The sequence below is a fragment of the Hemiscyllium ocellatum genome, chromosome 3 (genome assembly GCF_020745735.1).
Source record: "Hemiscyllium ocellatum isolate sHemOce1 chromosome 3, sHemOce1.pat.X.cur, whole genome shotgun sequence".
Lineage (NCBI taxonomy): Eukaryota > Metazoa > Chordata > Chondrichthyes > Orectolobiformes > Hemiscylliidae > Hemiscyllium > Hemiscyllium ocellatum.
In genome coordinates this window covers 139,125,642-139,151,238 of record NC_083403.1, presented here as the reverse complement: position 1 = coordinate 139,151,238, position 25,597 = coordinate 139,125,642, and the positions used below count along the sequence as shown (strand labels likewise).

Sequence of the window (25,597 nt, the reverse complement as noted above, 5' to 3'; positions counted from 1 at the left end):
AGAAGTAGGAAATTGTTGATTAGAAAAGGAGGAATCTGGGCCAATTTTCCAGATTCTTTCCTCTCCAAACAGGAAGGTCAGATAAAAGGAGTGAAGATCTAAAACAAGAAATGAAAGTTAGATGTTCTCACCACCCCACCTCCATTTCCAGATCATTCACTGACTGGCTGCTTGGGTGCAGGAAAATCCAGAGAATATGTTGCTCTAAATAGCTTCTCAGTCCTGCAGGATATCCATGGGAATTACAAAGTCAAGCCAAGTAATTGAAATAAAGCTCTTATTAAATTGCAGGAATACATACCACCCGCTCATCTCCACAGGATTAAATGGAGTTTAAATTTTCTGGTTATCCATTCTCATCAATAGCAAAAGGTGTCTAATGTCAGGGGCCGAATATGCAGTTAAAATTTAGGACAGGAAATTCTGATGACCTGGGGCCTTGAACTGGAGCAGTGTGCTTTAGTTGCAAATATTTTATTATTTGTGACCATTTTTTGGCAACTGTGCTTTCTTATCTTGGATGGCAAGGTGGCACAGTGGTTGGCACTGCTGCCTCACAGCGCCAGAGACCCGCGTTCAATTTCCGCCCCAGGCGACTGACCGTGTGGAGTTTGCACATTCTCCCCGTGTCTGCGTGGGTTTTCTCTGGGTGCTTCGGTTTCCTCCCACAATCCAAAAATGTGCAGATTAGGTGAATTGGCCATGCTAAATTGCCCATAGTGTTAGGTGAAGGGGTAAGCGTAGGGGAATGCGTCTGGGTGGGTTGCGCTTCGGCGGGTCGGTGTGGATTTGTTGGGCCGAAGGCCTGTTTCCACACTAAGTAATCTAAAAAAAATTACACTTTTGCTCTTCTCTATATCTCACTGTATGTTTCCTTGATAGTAGATTAGGGCAAAGTTAGACTGAAAAGTACACCACTGAAACTCTCAAGTCTGCACTGCCTTTCAATTACATCATGCCCGATCTATGCTTATGCTTAAACTTCAAGGCATTTGATCTGTGTTTGAACTTCAAGTCAACTATTTGTCATTGTTGTATATCAATTACAGAGCAAAGATCAGTTGATCCCAGTCTTGCAAGCATTTTATTCGTATCAATTTTGGGATAAATGCTGAATGACTAAATATTTCAGTTACAATATTATTGTGAAATTTAGCAAATTGTGGAAATAATCTCTTACCTGTGGAGAACTGTCATCAGCTTTGGTTGCTAAAATGCAAAAGTCTCCGCATGTAGTTATTGAAATCAGACTCCTTACGTACTTTACATACTTTTCATTGTTCTTGGTGTCCCAAAAGACTACACAGTATTCCAGTCGATCTGGTCTGGTATATGCATACACGACTGTGTTAGAGCAATAACCCCACTGCCAAAAAGTTAAAAATTAGATCAGCATGTTTGCTCAGTGGAAAAAAGCAGTTATTGTTTCATTTAAAAAAAGGTTCTTTATCCCACAAGTCACTAAAATGAGAGACCATACTGCGTTAGCATGCAATTACAGTAAATCATTAGCAAGGGAAAGGTAGAGTATAGAGAGGTCTTACTAAAAATGTCTAAAGTGTTACTGAGACCACATCTAGAGAAATGAATCTTATTTTCATCTTCTTATTAAAAGGATTATCGATTTGCATTGGAGATAATTCACAAAGCATTCATTTGACTGACTTCTGTGTTCAAGAAATTTCCTATGAGAAAGAGATGGGACTACAGAAAAATGAGAGGCGATGTTATAGAAAAAGAGAAGGATCCTGAGGCAAAATGAAAGGATAGATGCTGAGTGGATGGTTCCTCTCATGATTGAACCTAAAATTAGGGGAATGACTGAGGAGTCCTGCCATCATTTGCAACTGTTGACCAAAAGCACGAAATGCATTTTAAGTAGTGTACTAAAGACAGACAGAGAGAGGTTTAGAGAAGGAATTGCAGAGCTTAGATTTATTAAAGTTCAAAGTATAGCATTAATTGCAATATTGTGATAGCAATCAGAGATGGCGTCAGGACTAGGGAACACAGACATGGCTTACTAGCCTGAAAGAGGTTTCAGTGATGTAGAGAGGCAAGATTACAGAGAGATTGGAAAACAGTTATAAGAATTTTGAAACTATGCTGTTGCCAGGCTGGGAGCCAATGTATATCAGCAAGCTCGAAAGAGAAGGGTAAACAGGAATTGATACAAATTATGAAAAAGGAAGCAAAATTTTAGACCAGACTAAATTATAGAGGGTGCAGGATAGAAGGCCAGGAATGTGTTGAAATAGTCAAGCCTTGAATTAAAGTTGTCGATGAGAGGTTTTGGTGGGAAAGATGGTGAGAGGCATTAAAATGCACTCATTATCATGGTTGATTATGTGAGCTGAGATATTTCTTTAGTACTTGGATTTTAGGAATTATCTTCAAAAATAATAAACATATAGGTTTTTCAGTTAAGTACATCATATAATTCTTAACTACAAATGTAAACACTTTATGTGAAGAAATGCATAACTGTATAACTTTAGAACATGCAAAAATATTTAGGAATGTCACTGGTTTTACCTTGTAATCCGGTCTGATGTTGGCAAAATAAATAAAAGAATCAACAGCAAGTGCAATTCTCAGCCCTCCTCCTTCCCATGACACTGCATACATCTGCTTGCCAGACACTTTTAATGTGCGCAAATGCTTGAGAAATTAGCATAGTGGAGAAAACACACATTGTGACTCTCAAAATACCAAGAGTGTAATATACAACATTGCAATGTACTTCAAATTTAGCAATTGCATCTTCTGTCTGAAATTGATGTTGCTCCAGATAATTTTAGATATTTCAGTTTGAATACTCGGACTTAAAACCTTTATACTAAGTACAATTATAATTCTTCAAACACTTCTGATAAAGAAACAAACAAAAAACTTGCATTTGGATAGAATAAGTTATTTCCTGAGAACATCCTAAATCATTACACAGCCAATTACTTTGAGGCATGCTCATGTTTTGTCAGCAAACCATGGCAGACAACCTGATTATAGAAATAATTTAGTTTGCTTTGTAATGCTACTAACTTACTTAGTTCAGAACTTACTTTGTTCAGATGTTTAGTATATTATCTCAATTATTGAAGCTCTGTAATTCAAACAAGCACAGCCCTTTTCTTTAAAAAAAAACTTGAGGCTTTATGAAATAGGCTACAAAATTAACTTAAAATTTGACCTATCAAAAGCAGAAAAAAACTCACCTCACCAAATGGAGTGTAGAATTGCACAACATTGATCTGCTTGTCCTGTCCAACTGATACTTGGGAACCAGCAACAGCCAATACACTACCACAGTAGTTCCACTGAATGCCAACCACATTTATACCAGTATCAATCAAGACAGCATCTGTTAAGAGAAATACAAGAAGATTGCACCTGAGGGATCAGACAAGGCCTTGGTTTAAAGTCTCATCCAAAAGATAACACTTCCATCTGTTTATCATCCCCCCCCCGCCAGCACTACTCTGATGGTGTCAGAATGAAGTTTGAGTACTAGTAACTAAGCTACTGCTGACACTAATACTGACAATATCCATACAACATTTGTAAAATATTGCACTAGTTTCAGATATGGGTATGCAATGGTGAATAAACTAAAAAAGATAACAAAATTCCTCAAAAATATTCTATGGCCAATTTACACAATGATAATGCTCACTTTCATCATGCTCATGACGCATTATTTGACATCGACCATTGTCTAAGCAGATAGCTAAGCAGGGACAGTCTGGTTCAACATATCCCTCAGTTCCTGAGTACCAATGGATACCAACAATGCTGACTGCACCAGTCACATTGGCAAGACACTGCAGCACCAGCTTTACCTAAAGAAAATACAAAGACATACTGAATACACATTTCAGTTAAACGACAGATATGCCCTTTTATTACATTTATTCAATATGCCAGTATTTATTATCCATCTCTAATATGCAGAGGCTGTCAAAAGTTAACCACATTGCTGTGTCTACATTCAAATGGAGGCCAGACCAGACAGGATGGCAGCACTCCTTACACAAAGGGCATTAATAAACCAGGTGGAATTTTAATGACAATAAATTTGATTTTTAATTCCAGATTTTTGATGAAATCAAGTTTCACCATTTGCCATGGTGGGATTTGAATCCATATCTGCAGAACATTAGCCTGGAATTCTGATTTACTCGTCCATTAACATCATCACATGACCACTGCCTCCCCTTGTTATGTGTCAAACAGCTGTTAAATTGTTATTACTACAGTATTAAAATGACATTAAAAATTGTGCACTTTGTACATAAGTATACACTTTCACTTCATTCAAACTGAATACAACAGTATCAATCCTTCAAATCTCAGCCATCACTGAATGGTCTCAAACATTGCATTTTTAAAAAATTACTGGCATTCTTTTTAATAGTATACTTAGGATATTTTAAGTAGGATATGTTTTAAAAGGAGCCTTGATAAATTTGCAAGTTGATGTAAAAGTTCCGTAAGAACAGCAAAAAACATAATGAGAAAACTATAAGCTTACAATAAAATTCCCTTGGCTATCATAGATGTGTATTTCTCCATTTGCCATGCCAAATATAAGAATCTTGCTGTCTGGTGACCATGCAACTTGAGTTAATTGGAGGCCCTTCAATTCCTTACCCCAAATACGATTACCTGATAAAATACAGAAAACATGAGACAATCAAAGAAAATGTTAACCATCAAGAAGTTAATATTAATTGGCAGTTACAGGTTTTAAAGTAGAAACACATTTTTTCAAAAATGTTAACATACATAATTAGTTTAAAATAGATCATTCATTACTAAACAGCAGTATAGCTATGAAATTAATTTCAATGGACAATGATGTCATAAATGTTTACAGCATTTTTTATTGGAAGTGACAAGGAATTTTATTAAACTGAATAATCCATGTAAGTTCTAGATATCTGAATTAGAAGATTTGTAGCTCATGTTGAGGTTCTGGATGTATTGACTGGTGACGAAATGTCTGAAAATGAACCTTCCAGCTCAGTCAGCAAACCTACATCCAGATCTCTGAATGCCATAACTTAATTCATGTTAAAACTTTTCAGTCTGAAATACATTACCATCCACTGAACCCACAATGACAGCACCATCTTCATACACAATACAGATTTTCTGTCCATCAGCATTCCAGCTCATACTGCGAACCACAGATTTGTTTCTGTTATTAATCATTTCCTCATACCAAGACCCTGTAATCAATTCACAAACATTGGGTTTAATTTTTAAAAATCAAAAGCTAATATGTAGCTGTTCCAATCTTGTTCAAAGAGGAACTAGAAAACTGCTAGTGAGCATCTTCAATTATAATGCATAGGAATATTACATTTTGTTATTTTTCCTAAATAATTTCTAATGCATTGATACAATAGCCACACAAATGCGTAACTATTACATCTTCACAGTTGTATTTTCTCTGTTAAATTTGTATTCCCTAAACACACAAAAACTCCAAGAATAAATGATCTTATAATTTACCACTTGCTCTAATTTACTCCCAATGTAATTTTTGCTTTTCATCTTTCCCTTGAAATTTTTCACCTTATTAATGTTTCTTTCAGCTACAACTGTAATAAGACTGTGCCTCCAACTACTCAATCTGATAGTCTCCTACTCATCAATTTCCATGCCCTATTCTTATGATATATGTAGAAACGAAAGATGGGTATTAATATGCATATCAGGTCAGATTTACTTATCTTAATTGCAATATAAATATTTTCTATTTTTAAATAGTCCTGTCCAAAATAAGAAAGGATATTAAATAAAGATAAGTTGTGTAAGGTAAAGTCACCAGAGAGTCAGAGGGCTGCTCTCTCATGAGAGAGAGAAAAGTGGTGGTGAGTTTATTGCAAAGATCACCAAGCTGCAGGCAAGGAATGAGATTGAGAATGCAGGATCTTCATGCACTTAATTGGTCAGGAACCAAATTCATGTCGCTGGTATTACTATGCATCGCAAATCCATATAAGATAGTCACCAAGAAATTCAAACTGGAATTCAGAAGTTTCTTTACACAGTGTGATAAGGACATTCAGAGCTGGCTAACCACAGGAGTGTTTAAAGTGAATAGTGTTGAGGCAGTTAAAGGGAAGATAGACAAACATTTAAGGGACAAAGGAGGTGATGATCAAATGGTATTATCACTAGACTAATAATCCAGAAACATACTACCGCTAATGCAGTCAGGTGTTACTAGGGGACATAGCTTTAAATTAAGGGGTGGTAGGTATAGGACAGATGTTAGGGGTAGATTCTTCACACAGCGGGTTGTGAGTTCATGGAATGCCCTGCCCGTATCAGTGGTGAACTCTCCTTCTTTATGTTCATTTAAGCGGGCATTGGATAGGCATTTGGAAGTTATTGGGCTAGTATAGGTTAGGTAGGACTCGGTCGGCGCAACATCGAGGGCCGAAGGGCCTGTACTGCGCTGTATCCTTCTATGTTCTATATGTTCTATAGGTAACTAGGAGCAGGAGTGGGCAATTCAGCCCTTCCAGTCTGCCCCGCCATTTAACATGATTATGGCTGATCAACTCCACTCCCCTGCCTGCTCCCACATCCCTTTCTCCCTCTTTTCATCAGAAACATATCTATTTCTTTATTGAATCTGTTGATCAATTCTGCCTGCAAAGCACTCTGTGGCAATGAGTTCCATAGATTCCTAACCCTCTGAGAGAAGTAGTTTCTCCTCATCACAATTTTGAACCTACCTCCTCCCACTCTATATCTATGACTGTCCCTCAAGGGGGAAGACCTATTCAATGTTCACCTTATCGATCCTTTAACATCTTACACATCTCAAGGAGATTGCCTTCATTCTTCTGAACTCCAGCTAATGTTCTGGGGTCTGTGATTCAAATCCCACCATGGCAGATGGCAGAATGTGAATTCAATAAATAATTTGGAATTGTTCACCAATAACCATGAAATCAATGCCAATTGTAGGAAAAACCCATCGAGGTCACTAATACCCTTTAGGGAAAAAATCTGCCATCCTCACCAAGTCCGAACAATATGTGACTCCAAACCCACAGCAATGTGGTTGACTCTCAATTGCAATGGGCAGCTTAGGATGGATAATAAATGTTGGCCAACCAGGGATCCCATTTCCCACAAATGAATAACAAAAACAGATGGTTGTGATGGTAGATTTAGCCGAGAAAAAAATGTGGAGGTGCTAGTGTTGGACCGGTTGGACAAGGTTTTTGACCAAGAAAAAAAATGGGAAGTGATTTGAATGAATTATAAATACCAGCAAACACTGGTTGAGTCGAATGGTCTATTTCTGTGTTACATTTTTGATGTGATGCATCTATGTAATTTAAGTGGCCAATAAGTAATTTCACAATAAGCATATTGTTCACATCATAATCAATTTTGTTGTTTACCACAAGAAGTGTTAACTGACCTTTGTACAACATCCACACAATAATGAGACCATTCTGGTCACTAGTTGTCAACTTCTGGTACTGCTCATTCCAAGTCACCACTTGTACAGCACCTGGACAAACAGATTAATGAAGATAACTGTACAACAGAAAATCATTTTTAACCTAGTCTCTGTATTATTCATACCATAAGTAATTTATAACTTGTATCACATTAAACTTTTGCAAACATTGCACCCATTAATAACTATACATTACCCACAGAAATGATAAAGATATACAGGCAAGAGAAAAGGGAATTATTGCATTTTGAAAAAATTATAATTCATGGAATAATTAAGCATTAATTACAATCAACGAAAGAATCGTATGCAAAAAAGTAATAGTTTGGCAGTGAATGGTAATGCAGGTAATAATATTATAACCAGGGATTGAACAGATCACCTGTTTTTTTTCCATCTCTTCATCAGGTTATTAGGAAGCACGAAGAGTCATGTGTAGTAGAATTTGATGGGTACTTTATCATATTAACTGCATACATATGGGGACACATATGGCTGTACATTAATATTATTTAAAAGTGTACACTCTATATTATAGATTTCCTATCCAATTTGGGAAAACAAATTCCAAAAATTAAAATCAGGCAGAAAAGTTAAGTCAACTCAAGCAGTTACCTTGCTACCTTGGGTGATTAAGATTGACAAGCTAGTACATAGGTTAATATACTCGCTATAGCAGTTACGTGATCTCATGCCAAATATATACTTCAATAATGACAGCTCTTGTGCCAGAGTAGTACTGTCCCTACCTCTTGGCTAGAAGTCACAGATTCAAGGCTCACCTGTTCCAGAGCAGTGTCATAACATGTCTGAACAGGTTGAATAAAAACATCCATAGTTTCATAAACAGACAAATCCACCAAACAGATTGGTTACCACATTCATTAATCAGGAATAATTGGACCGATATATTTCCTTAGGTGAGGCAGGGAAGAGGAATTAACCAGTTAATGAAAGAAAACCTTTCATAAAAGCACAGTTGGGGGAAACTTTTCCCAGGCTACATGTTGTACATCTCCTAGCAGGTGGGTTCATAGCTGCTATAGGAAGAATCAGAAAGCCCACTAATCCTGCTAAGATAGCAAAACAATAATTATTTTAAAAAGCGTAAAGAAAACTCATCTGGAGGAGCTTATGAGACTCGTTAATTTCTTTCAGGTGAAAACTCAATCAACAACTCAATAAAAACCAAAAGGATTGCAGATGCTATAAATCAGAAACAAAAACAGAAGTTACTAGGAAAGTTCAGCAGTCTTGGCATCGGCGAAGCAAAATCAGAACCGGAACCAAAATGTTTACTCTGATTTCTCTCCACAGATGCTGCCAGACCTGCTGAGCTTTCCCAGCAACTTCCGTTTTTGTACTCAATCAACAACATCGTAAGTAAACTTTGGTCAGCATCTCAGATTGTTTCCTATAAACTTTTGGCATATAATTTATTTACATGAAAGTTTGGGTGGTAACTAATAAGATGATTTGATAGATAAAAATCTTAAAAGTTTAATGATTTTGCTTTGAATTTATTAACAATCACACCCCCTCACCCCTGCAATCACAATGACATGCTGCATCTTTACATAGAATGCCTATCAATCCAATCAAGGAGCTGAGTCTATTACATCAAAAGGAACTGGTTAGAATTTACTTCAGTTTAGACAGATCAATAAATTCTGGTTATATATTTAATCTACTATCTGAACAATTTAGCAACCATAGCAAAGGGATCAGTCATTTTAATTTGCATCCAACAGCTAACACCTAGAGTAGCTGCACAGAGCATTCATCGTTAAACACAAAGAAAGAATAAAAGTAAAAAACTTACCGCTGTGTCCTTCCAGTGTTTGATTCATGGAAAGGTTACTGGGTGCAGCCAGTCCCTTTAATCTCGTATCATCTACAGAAATCCACAATGGCTAATTAGAACTTAAAATAAAATACTATGTCATGATAGTATCGATTGACGCTTTAAATACAGATACAAATTTGAAAAAAATGAATGAAACTAAAAGTAGCTACCAGGTGTGAAAAAAATCTTAAAGACTCAAAAAAAAACCCAAATGTGCCAGTATTGTTTTTTAAACTAACTTCCTCTTCTCTTAAAAACAGTGGTCTATAATTAATTTTGTCGATGGGAGCAGACTGGAAATTCTACCTGAAAATACACTTATTTTAGGGTTCATTCTGCTGGTGACAAGACAAACAATTCATGGGGAACACCATTTGAATGCGTCAAAAATAAAATTATGGAAATCAGTGGAAATTATAAAGAGCTAAGGAAAATCTCACCACATATTTCATCATCATAATGAAAAGAAACAATTCAATCCATTTAACTACAATATTATTAACTAAAGTACAAATATACTGGTCTCCATTCTTTTCAGATGGAAAGAATACCTACATCTGCTTCAACTCAACAAACAGATGACAGACATTCTCAGCTTCATTTCTCAGGGATTGATTTGACCAATCTACTCCACTGCCCCGTGGCTGAACATTTCACCTCCCCCTTCCACTCTGCCGAGGACATGCAGGTCCTGGGTCTCCTCCATCGCCACTCCCTCACCACCCGATGGCTGGAGAAAGAATGCCTCATCTTCCAACTCGGGAGCCTTCAACCCCATGGCATCATTGTGGACTTCACCAGTTTCCTCATTTCCCCGCCATCTTAGCCCAGTTCCAACCTTCCAGCTCAGCACCTTCCTCATGACCTGTCCCACCTGTCAATCTTCTTTCCCATCTACCCACTCCACCCTCCTCTCAAACCTATCACCTTCACCCCCACCTCCATCCACCTATTGCACTCTCAGCTACCTTTTCCCCAGCCTCACCCCCTCTCCCAATTATCTCTCCACCCCAGAGTCTCCCAACCTCATTCCCAATGAAGGGCTTTTGCCTGAAACATCGATTTTCCTGCTCCTCTGATGCTGCCTGACCTGCTGTGCTTTTCCAGCACCACTTTAATCTTGACCAACTAGAGTCTATTCGTAAACCAATCAGCACTCTCTTCTCAGACAGAATCAATGCTGTATTAGGAACAGTGGGTGGAATGTTCCCACATATTTTTGACAAGTGTCAATTTCAGAGAGTTCCACAGAGGGTTTCCCTCCATGAATGCTGATGACTTTTCTCACACAAATCTCCACGATTCATCTCATTACTAATGCATTGCATTAGCAGAGGTATGTGTTTATATGCAGGATTTGTTGATGTTCACACGGGTGCCATATCAAAATCTCAGTTGCACATTAGCTCGAACAATGCAAGCCAGGAAATGTTCTGAATGCTGTGTTGCTCCATTACACATCCAAAGAAGATGGCTCACCAAGGGAAGCTGGCAACCCAGTTCACTGATAGGGACCAGGGGATCTTGGTGGACGGGTTGGTGCATTGAAGGGCCATCCTCTTTCCTCAGGATCACCAATGGAGACTATAACATTAGACTGGTCTGAGATAGCCATCCGGATGCAGTGTCTACAGTCTCAAGTTATATGTCACAATGATACAAGTTCAACACGCTAATTTTGCTTCTGCAAGCACCTCCCACCACAGCTCATACCACTCCCAGTAATGCATGCAGCATCTTCCCTCAATGACTCTCACCAACCTAAGTCCCCACATAACTAAGCCTTCCTGCTCTCTGTGCTTCCCATTCGCTTACGTGGGACACCTTTTCTATTCCTATACCATCACTAACAGCTGTTAGTCAATTTCATCTCACTCAATCCTTCTTTTGCCTCAGCACAGAAAAAAACGGCCCACGATAGGGATGAAAGGGCCAAGATGCTTGGTGGGGTGGTTCACATTCAAAGCTCCTACAAGAAGAGAATCCTTGAGCTCACAGGGAAGGACTGTAACCAATCTAAACACCTGAATAATCATGGCCAAACCCCCACACTGGAATTAGGTGATTCCCTTAAATGAATATGGCACTATCTCCTGACTGACCAGAGTCCCTCTGGACTCGACTAAGGACTACACTCCTTGATTTTCACTCAATGTGTTTGTCATGTAGATTGCTGGCACATGCTGTGGGCATGACACAGACACAGTATGGTAACAAAGAGCAACATGTCCAATCCCTTGATATTCCGTGCTGGCAAGCATGACAAGCTGCTTGGCTTTCAGTCTGTTAAAAGACAAGGCAAGACAGGGATTCTGCACACATCCAAGTAAATGCAAAGCAAATGAGTCTACACGCAGAGTGTCTGGTAGAAGTATGCAGTATCAGGTGCAGGTGAGCTCCAAAGTGCGGTAGTGAAGTGCTGAACTGTCCATGTCACTCCAGGATGGGCCATGATGATATGGTGATATGGTGATGCTGGTGTTTTGCCAATGCTGAATTCCATGGACGGAGTTGGTCACTGTCCATGAGCATACCCTAAGATGATGGGAAACAATGGTCAACACAGAAGTTGGGAGAAGATGCTGGCAAGCTCCAGAAACTAAACAGCTGCTCTGACTTTCAATTCAGGAATTGGTGCCGTCTACTTTCTCGTCAGCATCTGGAAGAATAGCAGCCTGCATGTAAATGAGGTGAGATTAGTGAATATTGAGTTGTTAACGCACGCAATTAGGGCCGTTGCCACTTACTACCAAGATTTTCATCGAACCGTTGAAATCTTAGGGGAAAACAGACTTCCTTTTCATTTTAGCAACATTTGCTAATAACAACAACTGCGGGCACCAACGCACGATTGTTCATTGGGGAATGCATGGTACTAAACATAGATTTTGCGTGTGACATCATGTGGAAATTCACTCCTGCACAAATGCAGGGAAACATACCCGATTTTGAACTGGACTTCAGTGGTGGGGAGAGGGATGAGGGATGCCAGTGGCCAGGCACGGAATCCACAGAGTGAGAAGGGAAGTAGGTCAAAAAGTCAGAGTTGGAGTTGACAAAGAGCGCTCAGACCCTGGTGGGGAGGTGCAAGGGGGGAGCAGGATCTAGGAAACCCTCACCCCCTTCGTCTCCATTTGTGCTCTCCCCAGCTCTCTTCTCCCCGATCTCCATGCTGATTCTGAAGAAGAACCATATTAGACTTGAAATGTTAACTGTTTCTCTAGCCACAGCTGCTGCTAGAATGCTAAGTATCTCTAGCAATCTCTGTGTTTGATTCAGATTTCTAGGATATGCCATATTTTGCTTACACAACAGGACAACATTTTGCTACTTCTTAAGCCAATCCAATCTGATAAAAATCCCCAATTATTTTCCTTGTGTGACCTGGCCTTTTTACTTGACCAATACATTCCTCTGGAGAAATATATACTTCCTCTAACCCAGATCATCCTTTAAGTGAGCAGTCAGAACTCCAAATGAGATTGCAGGCTAAAGTTCTGGGGTCACAAGTTCCAAGTAGCAATGGCCACCATGGAGCTTCAACTGAGTTATAGCAGCTGTGTTCTGGCACTACAGGCCTCATGCTCTCACAGGCTCTCACTCCACATTCCACACTATTCATCCCTCATTCCCCAACCCACCCCATGCTCTCAAAAGCCACTCCCACTCCAGCACTCGTAGTTCTCCGTAAAGGAGATGACAATTTTAAAGTTGGTAATTGGTAAGCCTTAAAGTCGGATCACTGTTGGAGATAGTTTGGGAAGCTCTCATTAACTATTGCACATATTTCTGTAACATTTGGCATGCCAGTATATAAGGACAAGATTTTTTTTCTTTTCAAGATTGAACAATCAAGTCTTTATAGCTTTATGGCTATCACTCTAAGTAGTCTGGCTGCTCGCTTCCATATGTATACAATTTCTTTACCCCACCATCTCACAGAAAAGAGAACAGTTCACCATAAGACCATAAGACATAGGAATGGAAGTAAGGCTATTCGGCCCATCGAGTCCACTCTGCCATTCAATCATGGCTGATGGGCATTTCAACTCCACTTACCAGCATTCTCCCCGTAGCCCTTAATTCCTTGTGACATCAAGAATTTATCAATCTCTGCCTTGAAGACATTTAGCGTCCCGGCGGCAATGAATTCCACGGGCCCACCACTCTCTGGCTGAAGAAATGTCTCTGCATTTCTGTTCTGAATTGACCCCATCTAATTCTAAGGCTGTCTACATGGTCATCTTGGCCATGAAACTGTGAATCTGCCACATGTATTTTGGAAATTGAACAATACATTAAGGCTTTTTTTTCCTTACCTGTTTGTGTTTCAAGTTTCAGCACTTTTAAAAGGCCGTCTTCCCCCCCACACGCAATAAATCCTTGGTCTTTATTCCATGAAACACATCTCAATTGATTATTATTAGGAATAGCAATCTGAAATGAAATTCAAAATAAAATATTATGCATAAATACAAACTAAAATTGGGTTAAGAAACATGCACCATAACTTGTAAATTATAAGAAATGAAAACATGTATCAAAAAGTAATACAGCAACTTCAAACCAGTACAACAACTAAATAGTGTGCATCATAATTTAGTAGTTCCAAATTTATCGAAGAACCTTCTTTACATTCTAGAAAAGAACATATGGTCACCCACTGTTAATAACTACATAACCTTCTATTGGAAGAATCATATACCAGGGAAAAAAAAATGATTAAGTGGAAGGTTTTTATTTGTTTTACTTGAAGGTGGAGTTTCAAATAAAGGCTGTTTCCCACCATAATGCACTTAAAGTCCTCATCCTCATACTTCTATCACTGTAGGGTTGAGTTAATTTTCAATAATTAATAATTTAGACTTTACTAAACTAAAAAGGAATTAAAAGTAAATTCTGTTATATTGAAGTCAATTGTTTATACCCCACTTCATTGCCTCAGTTTATAACCCAATCCTACTCCAAATAGTGGCCCCTTGCTACATTATTTTCAAATGACAACTTGCGTTCTTTAGTTTGCACAGACAAACATACATCCTTTCACAACATTAAATTCTTATCAAATACCTCATATTGTAATTATCAGAGAAAAGTTAAAAAGACTTTGTGTGCAAAGAGAAGAAACTTCAAAATAATAGAGGTATTCTACTTTGAGTTGGTTTTAATTTATATAGTTTGACAAGGAAGCAATCACATTGCTAAATATATTACTTGAATTGGAATTAACTCCTGTAATAGTGCATGATTAGTTCTGTAAATGCATAATCCTTTATTGACTTTCATTAGTTATCAATTAAATATAAACAATGATGCTCTACAGTCAGTTCAGATACAATGCGATAGCTCGGTTCTTGTGCGATTTCGTGTTATAACCCCACAATACTCGAGCCATTTAAGTGAATGGGGCCAGAATCGCCTTATAGTCAATATAGGTAAAGCAAGTTCATATTCTGCAAATAACGGTCAAATTCTTCAATCACATTAAAGCCAATTTGCATTGAAGAAACACACGTTATAGCAGAACCAACTCCTTAGATTTGATGTACACAGGCTAGTTTTTAAGTACTATTGCATTTGTAATCTTCTGTTTTAAATTTATGTTCTTTTTTTAAAGAGTATATGCAATTTTACGTGTTCAGAACAAGATAACTCTTCAAGTATCAACAGCCACGAGTAAAAACATATATCCGAGCAGATGGCCTCTAAAGATGTATAGTATAGGGGAACTCTCAGCAATTAAGTAACATTACAACAAGGTGCTCTTGGCATCAATCATAAGAATGAGACAACGTACATCCTCCTTACTTGTACTAATGAGTAAAGAAAGCATTGTGGAAGTCTGAGTGAAAAATTAAAAAAAACACATACCATGAAGAGGACAGAATTATAAAAACTTGATGTCTTACTGAAACAATTAGCAAAAAGTGAGAAGTGATGTAAATTAGATGAGTATTATTTTTAAAGAAATCAATTAGGAACTGGCAATTGGAAATTAACTAGAAACTGTTTGTGTACTGTTCATGCACTTACAAGCCAATTAGAGTTCAGGATGTCTCTGATCATGCCCAAGATTAATGGCTACTAAGGATCAACAAACCCTGGTTCTCAATGGTACAGTGTGTAGAACACAGGAAGAGAACGCCAATCAATAGAATATAGGAAGAGACAGCACCTCGGTCTGTTGAAAGTTGTGAGCCTGTATTCACTGTAAATCAAATATCTGTGAATCAGCTGAGCCCACTTCCTAACCATCATTTGTTTCTTTATTTGCTTTGATCAACTTAATTAATTGTGAAACTTGTGAAAACTTACTTGCACCTAAAATTGGATTTGTAACTAATCAAGAACAGTAAACTGAATAGAGAGAGGCAGTCTAAAAATTAATTTACAAGACCCAAGTCAATTACAAAACAAAATGGAACACCAAAATGTTACACAACAACCACTTTCTGCCACTTATTCCAGTGAAGAGCTCCTCAACTTCCTTGTCACAAAGATTGAGACCACTGAACAGCTACTCCAACGATGTCACTAGCTTATATCAGCTTACCCAGTCAAACTTCCTCTAACGCTTCCCCATCCTAATACTGAACTTCCACCTTTCTCTAATTTCATTACCATCTCCTCTAAGCTCATGTCTTCCATCAGACTTCCATGCAGAATAGGAAAATGAATTTCTGTTCACAATTGTGCAAAATAACAGCATTTGCTTTATATGTCACTGAAGTATACTGATGAGTTAAAAAGTGAATTTGCAACAACAGCCGCAACATAGTCAATTCAAGGATAGCTATCCCTTGAATATCATGTTTCGATCAAAGAAGTTATCAGGCTGAAGAAAATTTTGGAAGTTCAACAATTACTTTTTTTCTAAACCATCAGCAAGATGTACATTTTATGTACATTTAAAATAGAATCAGGGGTAGGCTATTTGGTCCTTCAAGTCTGCTGCAAATATGATCATGGCTGACCATTTAACTCAGTAGCCAGTTCCTCCTTTCTCTCACCCTTTAACTCTAAGAACTATAGCAAACTCCTTCTTGAACATATTCAGTGTTTTGAATCAATAAACCACTTTTTGTGGTGGTTTTTACTGAAGCATCATTTTGCATTTGCCATCTTCTGGAAGAACACAAAAAAATCTTTCACAGATGGCGAAGTAATTAAAGAAACATTGACCGTGGCCACTGACCCTTTAGTTAAAGACTTTAAGAATGAAGAAACAGTAACAATGGCAAGAGTACATGATGCTTCCATACTAATAAGATGACGGAAATCTTCATCTGAAGAGTTCTTTCAGCAATTACAACAGGATTTGAAGGACTGAATGCTTCTCACTACAGTTCCATGAATCCATCAACATGACTGATAAGAATCCAGCTAATTTTATGCGCATGGCTTTTAAGGCCATAACAACTGAAGATTATCTTCTCACCCTTTTGCCCCTTAAAGAGAGAAGGGTTGAGGATATTAACAACAAATTCAAAACTTATGTGCTTGAGAAAAGCATTTCAATCATGAAACTGATTTCCTGGAAACTAGTAGATGCAGCATATGTGGATGTTCAGAAGGAATTTGATAAGGTGCTATACTTAAGGTAAGATCACATTGCGTCAACGTAATTTATTAGCTTGGAAAGAAGATTGGCTAACCAACAAAAAACAGACGGTCGAAATAAACGGGTCTTTTTCTGATTGGCAAGATTTAACTAGTGGGATGGCACAGAGTTCAGATCTTGGCCTCCAACTATTTACAAACTCTATTAATGACTTGGATGCAGAGATAGAAGATACGATAGCCAAATTTTCAAATGACACTAAAGTAAGTGGGAAAGTAAGTTGCAACAAAGAAATAAGAAATTTACAAACAGATGGAAACAGCTTAGGCAAATGGGCCAAAATTTGAATGGAATTTAACATGGATAAGTGTGAGGTTAGTCATTTTGGTTGTAAGAATAGAAAAACAACCCATCTAGATGGAGAGAAACTTCAGAGTACTTGGGTGAAGGGAGATGTGGTTTCCTCATGCATGAATCACAGAAAACTACTTTGTAGGAAGGAAGGCAAATTTAATTTTGACATTTATTGCTAAAGGGAGTATGAAATAAGGAAAGTGTAGCTGCAACTGTACAAGGCATTAGTGAGCCCCACCTGAAGTACTGTGGGCAGTCTTGGTCCCCTCATTTTAGGAGGGATGTAGTTGCACCTGAGGCAGAAATGAGGAGATTCTCAAGATTGATTCCAGAGATATTGGGTCCGTGTTATGAAAAGAGATCAAGCAGTTTAGGCCTATACTCTCTAGAGTTTAGAAGAATGCAGGAGATATAATTAAGGCTTATAAGTTGCGAAAGGAGATTGACAAAGATAATGTAGAGAGGATGTGTTCTCTTATGGGGTAATCTAAAATGAGAGATCACAGTTTTAGGATAAGGGGACCAGATTAAAACAGCGATGAGGAGAAGTTACTTCTCTCAAAAAATCGTGAATCTGTAGAACTTATTACCCCAGAGTGTGGTGGATGCTGAGACGTTGAGTCAATTTAAGGAGGAGATAGACATGATTAATAACTGATTGAAGGGTTATGGAGACTGGGCAGGAAAGTGGCGTTGAAGCCAATGTGAGATCAGTCTTGATCATACTGACGGGCAAAGCAGGTTTGAGGAGCTGAGTTGCCTATTACACTCATTGTTCTTACGTGCTTATCACAACTGTTGGTGCACCAACCATGGTTGATGCAAATACAGGCTTCATTGTATTTTGCATAATTGATCCCAATTTCTCTTCTTTTACCCATGTATCATCCACAAGAAGCATTAGCAAGTAAATTTATATACCTGTCCCATATAATGAAAGTTGTTAAGATTGTAAACACTATTAGAGCAATGGCCCTTCAGCACAGCTGATTTAAATGCTTGCTCAATGAACGCAGTGCCACCTACATGCTCTCACATACCATTGTGAAGCAGCATACTCACAAATGAAGATAATTGTGTCCAAGTATCACAACTGCCTCTCAAAACTATGTGATGGACTGTACATGACAAGCAGCCTAAAGTTCAAGGCACTGGCTGACAATGTGTAGTCACAGGTGTTACACTGACAGTTGGTGAGTGGAAGACCAAATAAATATATTTTGATTTATATAGCATTAAAAATAAACTTTTATATATTTTCTTAGGGGTAGATCCTGGGTTGCAGTTAAAAACAAACTGTTATAGATACAAATTATACATCCTTAGTGGCAATGCTTTTGTTACCATTACACCTGACTATACCAGTGCACTCTTGGCTGCTCTCCTACATTTATCCCCTCTAAGTTTATTGCCTGCATCTTAACTTGCACCAACTCCAGATTCCACACTCTGTGTGTGCTCACCTTACACTGGCATTGGTTAAGCATCATCTTCATTTAGGAAGCTGATTTTAAATTTTTACATGGCCTAGATGCTGCCTATTCCAGTAGCCTCTTCCAGTTTCACAACCTTTAGAGATATTTAAGCTTCAATAATTCTAGCCTCTTCAGCACCTCTACTTTTTATCAATTCACCATGGCTGGAGGTGGTATCAGATGTTATGACTCTGAATTACCTTTCCTAGAAACCTCTGGCTCTTAACTTACTTTTCTCCTAAGGCACCCCTTAAAAGCTCTTGACCAAGCTTTGGATTAGATTAGGTCCCCTGCAGTGTGAAAACAGACCCTTCGGCCCAACAAGTCCACACCGTCCCTCCGAGGAGTAACACACCTAGACCCTCGGACTAATGCGCCTATCACTATGGGCAATATAGCATGGCCAATTCACCTGACCTGCACATCTTTGGACTGTGGGAGGAAACCAGAGCACCTGGAGGAAACCCACACAGACACAGGGAGAATGTGCAAACTCCACAAAGACAGTTCCCCGAGGCTGGAATCGAACCTGTGACCCTGTTGCTGTGACCTAGCAGTGCTAACCACTGAGCCACCGTGCGGTCATCTGCCTTACTTACTCCAAATGTGGCTTGATTCTATATTTTTCATTAAAACACTGCTGTGAGATTATTTGAGAGCATTTCATAAATTTGCAAATAAGTTGTTGTCATGTCCAGATTTGCAGACATTAGCACTCCAATTCCATATCATCAGTAGCGGTACCTTCAAATATCTAAGTGCTCTTGAACAATAAATGTCACCATCACTCTACTTTCCCCCAACACCTTGAAAAACATTCTGAAATCTCTTTTCAAGTAAACTTTCACTTTCCTCTAAATCATCTGAAAAGTTAAGCATCAGTTTCCTTTTTTTCCCCAAATGTAAAATATAAATGTAAACTGTTGCTGATTCTGATATTGGCAGAACCAACACAAAGTACAAATATTTGTAAACAGATTTTTACCACGTATTTGCTTCAAGTTTGTACATTCCTTTTGAAAATATTACAGGAGGACAATTTTAAAATAATTGGCAAATGTAGCAACAGGCATGAGAAAAAAGATTTTCACACAGCGAGTGGTTAAAATCTGAAATGTACTGCCTGAATGAGTAGTGGAGGCACATTTAATCAAGGCACTCAGGTAGGAATTGAACTATTACCTGAAAAGAAGGAAGTGCAGGGTTACAGAAAGGAGGAAATGACAATGAAGTGGACTGGGAATTTGGACATTGAGTGCAGACCTACTTGGCCTAATGGCCACCTCCTGCGCTGTAATAATTTTGAGATTAAATTCAGTAGGATGAATTAATTTCATAGATCCTATCAGAACTATAACCATGCTTCCCCCACTTCTCATCCAACACTTTCTCCACTCCACAGAGCACATTTAGTCCATTGATCACTGTTTAATCTGTATATCTTCCATTCAGCACTTAGCTGTACTGGATTATTCTGTTGGCAAAATGTCTGCTGGATCAAGTAAGATCATGCACATTTAAACTTCAAGGAAGAAAAACACTCTCCTCCCCTCTCCACCTGAAGAGCTGGGATCTGTTTTGACAGAGAGTTAGAGAGTTTTGGGTAAGTTACATAGGAACGTAATGGTAATGTCCCTACCTCTGAGCCAGCAGACCCAGGTTCAAGTCCAGAGATATCTAATAACATATTAAAAAGTTTAAAAACATGAGGAGTAGGTCATTCAACCCCTTTGAGCCTGTTTGATTATTCAATGAAATCATGGCTGGCTTGTGGCCAAAAGTAGAAATTGCTGGGAAAAAAACTCAGCAGGTCTGTCTGCACCTGTGGAGAGAGAAAGCAGGATCATTTCTGAAGAAGGGGCACTGGACACAAAAAGTTAAACTCCGATTTCTCTCCACAGATGTTACCAAGCCTACAGGTCGTTCTGCTATATTGCACGTTTCATTAATGCGAATTCGCTGTAATGCGATTGATGAATTGGGGACGCTGTTTCTAAAGTGCAAACGTTTGAAAAGATGTGCTGGTGATTACATTGTCAAAACTTTAAAATAGACAAACAGGAGGCCTAAAGAACACAGCAAGCCAGACAGCATCAGAAGATGGAGAAGTCAATGTTTCGGGTGTTAACCCTTTAAAGTCTAAAGTTGTTCTAAGGGTTAATGCTCAAAACACTGACATCACCACCTCCTAATGCTGCCTGACTTGCTATGTTCTTCCAGCCTCCTGTTTGTCTACTTGGGATCCCAGCAGCTGAAGTTTGTTTTTGTCTCTAGCCAACACTTCAAATGCTATTTCTAATTGAGGGTTGCACCACGGTGGCACAGTGGTTAGCACTGCTGCCTCACAGCGCTGGAGACCCGGGTTCAGTTCCCGACTCAGGCGACTGACTGTGTGGAGTTTGCACGTTCTCCCCGTGTCAGCGTGGGTTTCCTCCGGGTGCTCCGGTTTCCTCCCACAGTCCAAAGATGTGCGGGTCAGGTGAATTGACCATGCTAAATTGCCCATAGTGTTAGGTAAGGGGTAAATGTAGGGGTATGGGTGGGTTTCGCTTCGGCGGGTCGGTGTGGACTTGTTGGGCCGAAGGGCCTGTTTCCACACTGTAAATCTAATCTAAAGAAGGGCAGCCGTCGCATTATAAAAGAAGTGACTTGTATTGAGTTTTTAACAGCAATTTCTGTTTTTACTCTGACCTCCAGCATCTATGGGTCTTTGATTTTCTATATACCTTTTGGCTCACATCACTTGAATCTCTTTGGCTTGGCAAAGAAAAGGATAAAACTCTCTCAGATTAAAAGTTGGAAGCTTTTCATTGACATGTCCCTTAAGGATAGGGTGGCACGGTGGCTTGGTCGCATTATAGAAGAAGTGACTTGTACTGAGTTTTTAACAGCAATTTCTGTTTTTACTTCTGACCTCCAGCATCTGTGGGTCTTTGATTTTCCATATACCTTTTGGCTCACATCACTTGAATCTCTTTGGCTTGGCAAAAAAAAGGACAAAACTCTCTCAGATTAAAAGTTGGAAGCTTTTCATTGACATGTCCCTTAAGGATAGGGTGGCACGGTGGCTCAGTGGTTAACACTGCTGCCTCACAGCACCAGGGACCCGGATTCGATTCCAGCCTCGGGTGACTGCCACTAGATTATAAAGGTGCTGCAAAAGCGCAGCAGGTCAGGCAGCATCCGAGGAGCAGGAAAATCCTGATTCCTGATGAAGGGCTTTTGCCCGAAATGTTGATCTTCATGCTCCTTGGATGCTGCCTGACCTGCTGTGTTTTTCCAGCACCACTCTGACCTCTACTCTGATCGCCAGCATCTGCAGTCCTCACTTTCACCTACATTCTCCCGGTGTCTGTGTGGGTTTGCTCTGGTTTCCTACCACAAGTCCAAGGACGTGTTGGTTAGATGAATTGGCCGTGCCTGTAGTCTTCAGGGTTATGTAGATTAGGAGGTGCATTAGTCAGGGGTAAATGTAGAGTAATAGGGTAGGGGAATGGGTGTGGGTGGGTGACTCTTCGGAGGATCGGTGTGGACTTGATGGGCCGAATGGCCTGTTTCCACACTGTAGGGAGGAGAGACCTGTTCCTGGCGTGGAACGGCCATAACACAAACAAACCAAGACATTGGAGTGGGATTTATTTTGCACCAGAACCCCCCAGTCCCAGTCCCAGTCCCAGTCCCAGCCCCAACCCCCCAGCCCCCAGCCCCCCAGCCCCCAGCCCCCAGTCCCAGTCCCAGTCCCAGTCCCAGTCCCAAACCCCAGTCCCAGTCCAAACCCCCAGCCCCAAAGCCCCAGCCCCAAGCCCCAAGCCCCCAGCCCCCATCCCCCAGCCCCCATCCCCCAGCCCCCAAACCCCCAAACCCCCAAGCCCCCAGCCCCCCAGCCCCCAGCCCCCAGTCCCAGTCCCAGTCCCCAGCCCCAAACCCCAGTCCCAGTCCAAACCCCCAGCCCCAAAGCCCCAGCCCCAAGCCCCCAGCCCCCATCCCCCATCCCCCAGCCCCCATCCCCCAGCCCCCAAACCCCCAAACCCCCAAGCCCCCAGCCCCCCAGCCCCCCAGCCCCCAAACCCCCCAAACCCCCAAGCCCCAGCCCCTGCTGACAGGACTCTGTGAGCCAGGGGACAGCGCGCGAGCACAGCAACGGCCGCTGCTATTTGAAAAGAAAAACATCCGGGCGGGCCCAACCGCCGTCTCACCTTCTTGCTCAAATAGATGAACATGGTTGACCGCACGGCCAGCGGCGGGGACGGTGAAGAGGATGGGAACTGGGATAAACAAACGCTAACGATCCCGCAGCCGCAACTAGGCCGCGTCTCCAAGGCAACCGGCCCCTCCCCTCCCCTCCCGACCAATCACTGTCCACGGGAGGGGGTGTGAGGCCCTCCACTCAACCAATCGGCTAACCCGTCGGTTCAGCCAATCCGGGCGGACCGGTGGGCCTCAGCCAATCGGCGAGTGGGAATGGCGGTGCGCTGCATTGTGGGGGGCTGGGGTTTCAGCCAATAGCCTGCGGCGGTGCGGGCTCACCAGCTTCGGCAGGTGGAGGTGACAGAGTGCGGGAGTGGCTGGGCATACCTCAGCAGGTCTGGCAGCACTGGTTAGGCCGCTGCTGGGGCAGTGTGTGCAGTTCTGGACTCCCTGCTATAGGAAGGACGTCGTGTAACATGAAGTGGTTCAGTAAAGCCTTACAAGGATGTTGCCATGGTTGGAGGGTTGCTCCATCTTTGGACTTTCCTGACAAGATGCTGATATAAACTTGCTGTTTGGAACCTAAGGATAGTTTGGACACGTTCACAGGATGTGGAATTACTGACTAGGCCTGAGTTATTGCCATCCCTTTTTGCCCTGGAGATCCTAATATAGAGAAGGTGATTAAACTGGTCAGCTCTCACCCATCTTGGACTCCTCCAGATACTTCATTGCAACTCCAGAGTAGGACTTGGTTATGAGGAAGGGTCACTGGACCTGAAACTTTAACTCTGTTTCTCTCTCTCTCTCTCAGCCAGACCTGCTGATTTTCTCCAGCATGAATGTACAGCGGGTCAGGCAGCATCTGAGGAGTAGGAGAGTCCATGTTTTGGGAATCCCTGATGATGGTCTTATACCTGAAATGTTCATTCTCCTGCCCCTCGGAATGCTGCCTGACCTGCTGTGCTTTATCCAGTACCACACGATTTGACTCTGCTCTCCCGCATCTGCAGTCCTTGCTTTCTTCTTGGAGGGTTTGAGCTCTAGGCAGAGGCTGAATAGACTGGTGCTATTTTCCCTGGAGTGTTAGAGGCTGAGGCTGACCTTTATAGAGGTTTATAAAGTCATGAGGGGTGTGCTTAGGGTGAATAGACAAGATCTTTTACAGTGAGAGGGGAAATGTTTAAAAGGGACTTAAACGGGCAGCATTTCAATGCAGAGGGTGGTGTGTGCATGGAACGAGCTGTCAGAGGAATTGGTGAAGGCTGGTACGATTACAACATTTAAAAGGCATCTGGATGAGTGCATGAACAGGATGGGTTTAGAGGGATATAGGCCATGTGCTGGCAAGTGGGACTAGATTAGCTTAGGGTATCTGCTTGGCATGGACGAGTTGGACCAAAGAGTCTGTTTCCATATGTTTCTATAGGGTGTAGGTTTGCTCGCTGAGCTGTAGGTTTGATATCCAAACGTTTTATTACCTTGCTAGGTAACATCATCAGTGGCGACCTCCAAGTGAAGCGAAGCTGTTGTCTCCTGCTTTCTATTTATATGTTTGTCCTGGATGGGGTTCCTGAGATTTCTGGTGATGTCATTTCCTGTTTGTTTTGAGGGGTTGGTAGATGGTATCGAGATCTATTGTTTGTTTATGGCGTTGTGGTTGGAGTGCCAGGCCTCTAGGAATTCTCTGGCATGTCTTTGCTTAGCCTGTCCCAGGATAGATGTGTTGACCCAGTCGAATTGGTGGGTTGTTTTCATCCATGTGAAGGGCTACGAGGGAGAGAGGGTCATGCCTTTTTGTGGCTAGCTGGTGTTCGTGTATCCTGGTAGCTAACTTTCTTCTTGATTGTCCTACGTGGTGTTTGTGGCAGTCCTTGCATGGAATTTTGTAGATGACGTTGGTTTTGTCCATGGGTTGTACTGGCTCTTTTAAGTTTGTTAGTTTTTGTTTGAGAGTGTTGGTGGGTTTGTGTGCTATTAGGATTCCGAGGGGTCTCAGTAGTCTGGCTGTCATTTCTGAAACTTCTTTGATGTATGATAAGGTGGTTAGGGTTTCTGGTTGTTTGGTCTGCTTGTCGTGGTTTCTTCTTGAGGAATCTGCACACTGTATTTTTTGAGTATCCGTTCTTCTTGAATACGTTGTATTGGTGGTTCTCCTCTGTTTTCCAAAGTTCGTCTGTGCTTCAGTGTGTGGTGGCTCATTGGAATAGTGTTCTGATACAGGTTCGTTTGTGTGTGTTGGGATGATTGCTGATGTAGTTGAGTATTTGGTCAGTGTTTGTCGGTTTTCTGTATACGCAGGTTTGTAGTTCTCTGTTGTCCTTTCTTTCTACTGTGACATCCAGGAATGCGAGTTTGTTGTCGGTTTCTTCCTCCTTGGTGAACTTAATGCCTGTGAGGGTGTTGTTGATGATAAATGTTTCTTCTATCTTGTTTCGTTTTGTGATGACAAGGGTGTTATCTACATAGCGGATCCAGATTTTTGGTTTGATGGTTGGTAGTGCTGTTTGTTCTAGTCTTTGCATTACTACTTCTGCTATGAATCCTGATAGCAGAGATCCCATGGTGTGCTGTTGGTTTGTTTGTAGATTATATTGTTGAAGGTGAAGTAGGTGGTGAGGCACAGCCTATCCTGGGACAGGCTAAGCAAAGACATGCCAGAGAATTTCTAGACGCCTGGC

At 40.7% G+C, this 25,597-nt stretch overlaps 1 protein-coding gene across 1 annotated transcript in view; it reads right to left on the bottom strand.

The window, feature by feature from the left end:
* wdr35 (WD repeat domain 35) overlaps window positions 1-23,016 on the bottom strand; it is a 102,884-nt gene extending 79,868 nt beyond the window's left edge. Inside the window, exons 1-10 of the mRNA XM_060853877.1 lie at window positions 22,925-23,016; window positions 13,658-13,775; window positions 9,315-9,386; window positions 7,451-7,543; window positions 5,103-5,231; window positions 4,532-4,665; window positions 3,674-3,839; window positions 3,216-3,361; window positions 2,536-2,661; window positions 1,181-1,366 (exon numbers count right to left, since the gene is read on the bottom strand). Of these exons, the coding sequence (XP_060709860.1) occupies window positions 1,181-1,366; window positions 2,536-2,661; window positions 3,216-3,361; window positions 3,674-3,839; window positions 4,532-4,665; window positions 5,103-5,231; window positions 7,451-7,543; window positions 9,315-9,386; window positions 13,658-13,775; window positions 22,925-22,948 (1,194 nt within the window). The 5' untranslated portion in view covers window positions 22,949-23,016. The remainder of the gene's footprint in view (window positions 1-1,180; window positions 1,367-2,535; window positions 2,662-3,215; window positions 3,362-3,673; window positions 3,840-4,531; window positions 4,666-5,102; window positions 5,232-7,450; window positions 7,544-9,314; window positions 9,387-13,657; window positions 13,776-22,924) is intronic.
* Window positions 23,017-25,597: the final 2,581 nt, after the last annotated feature.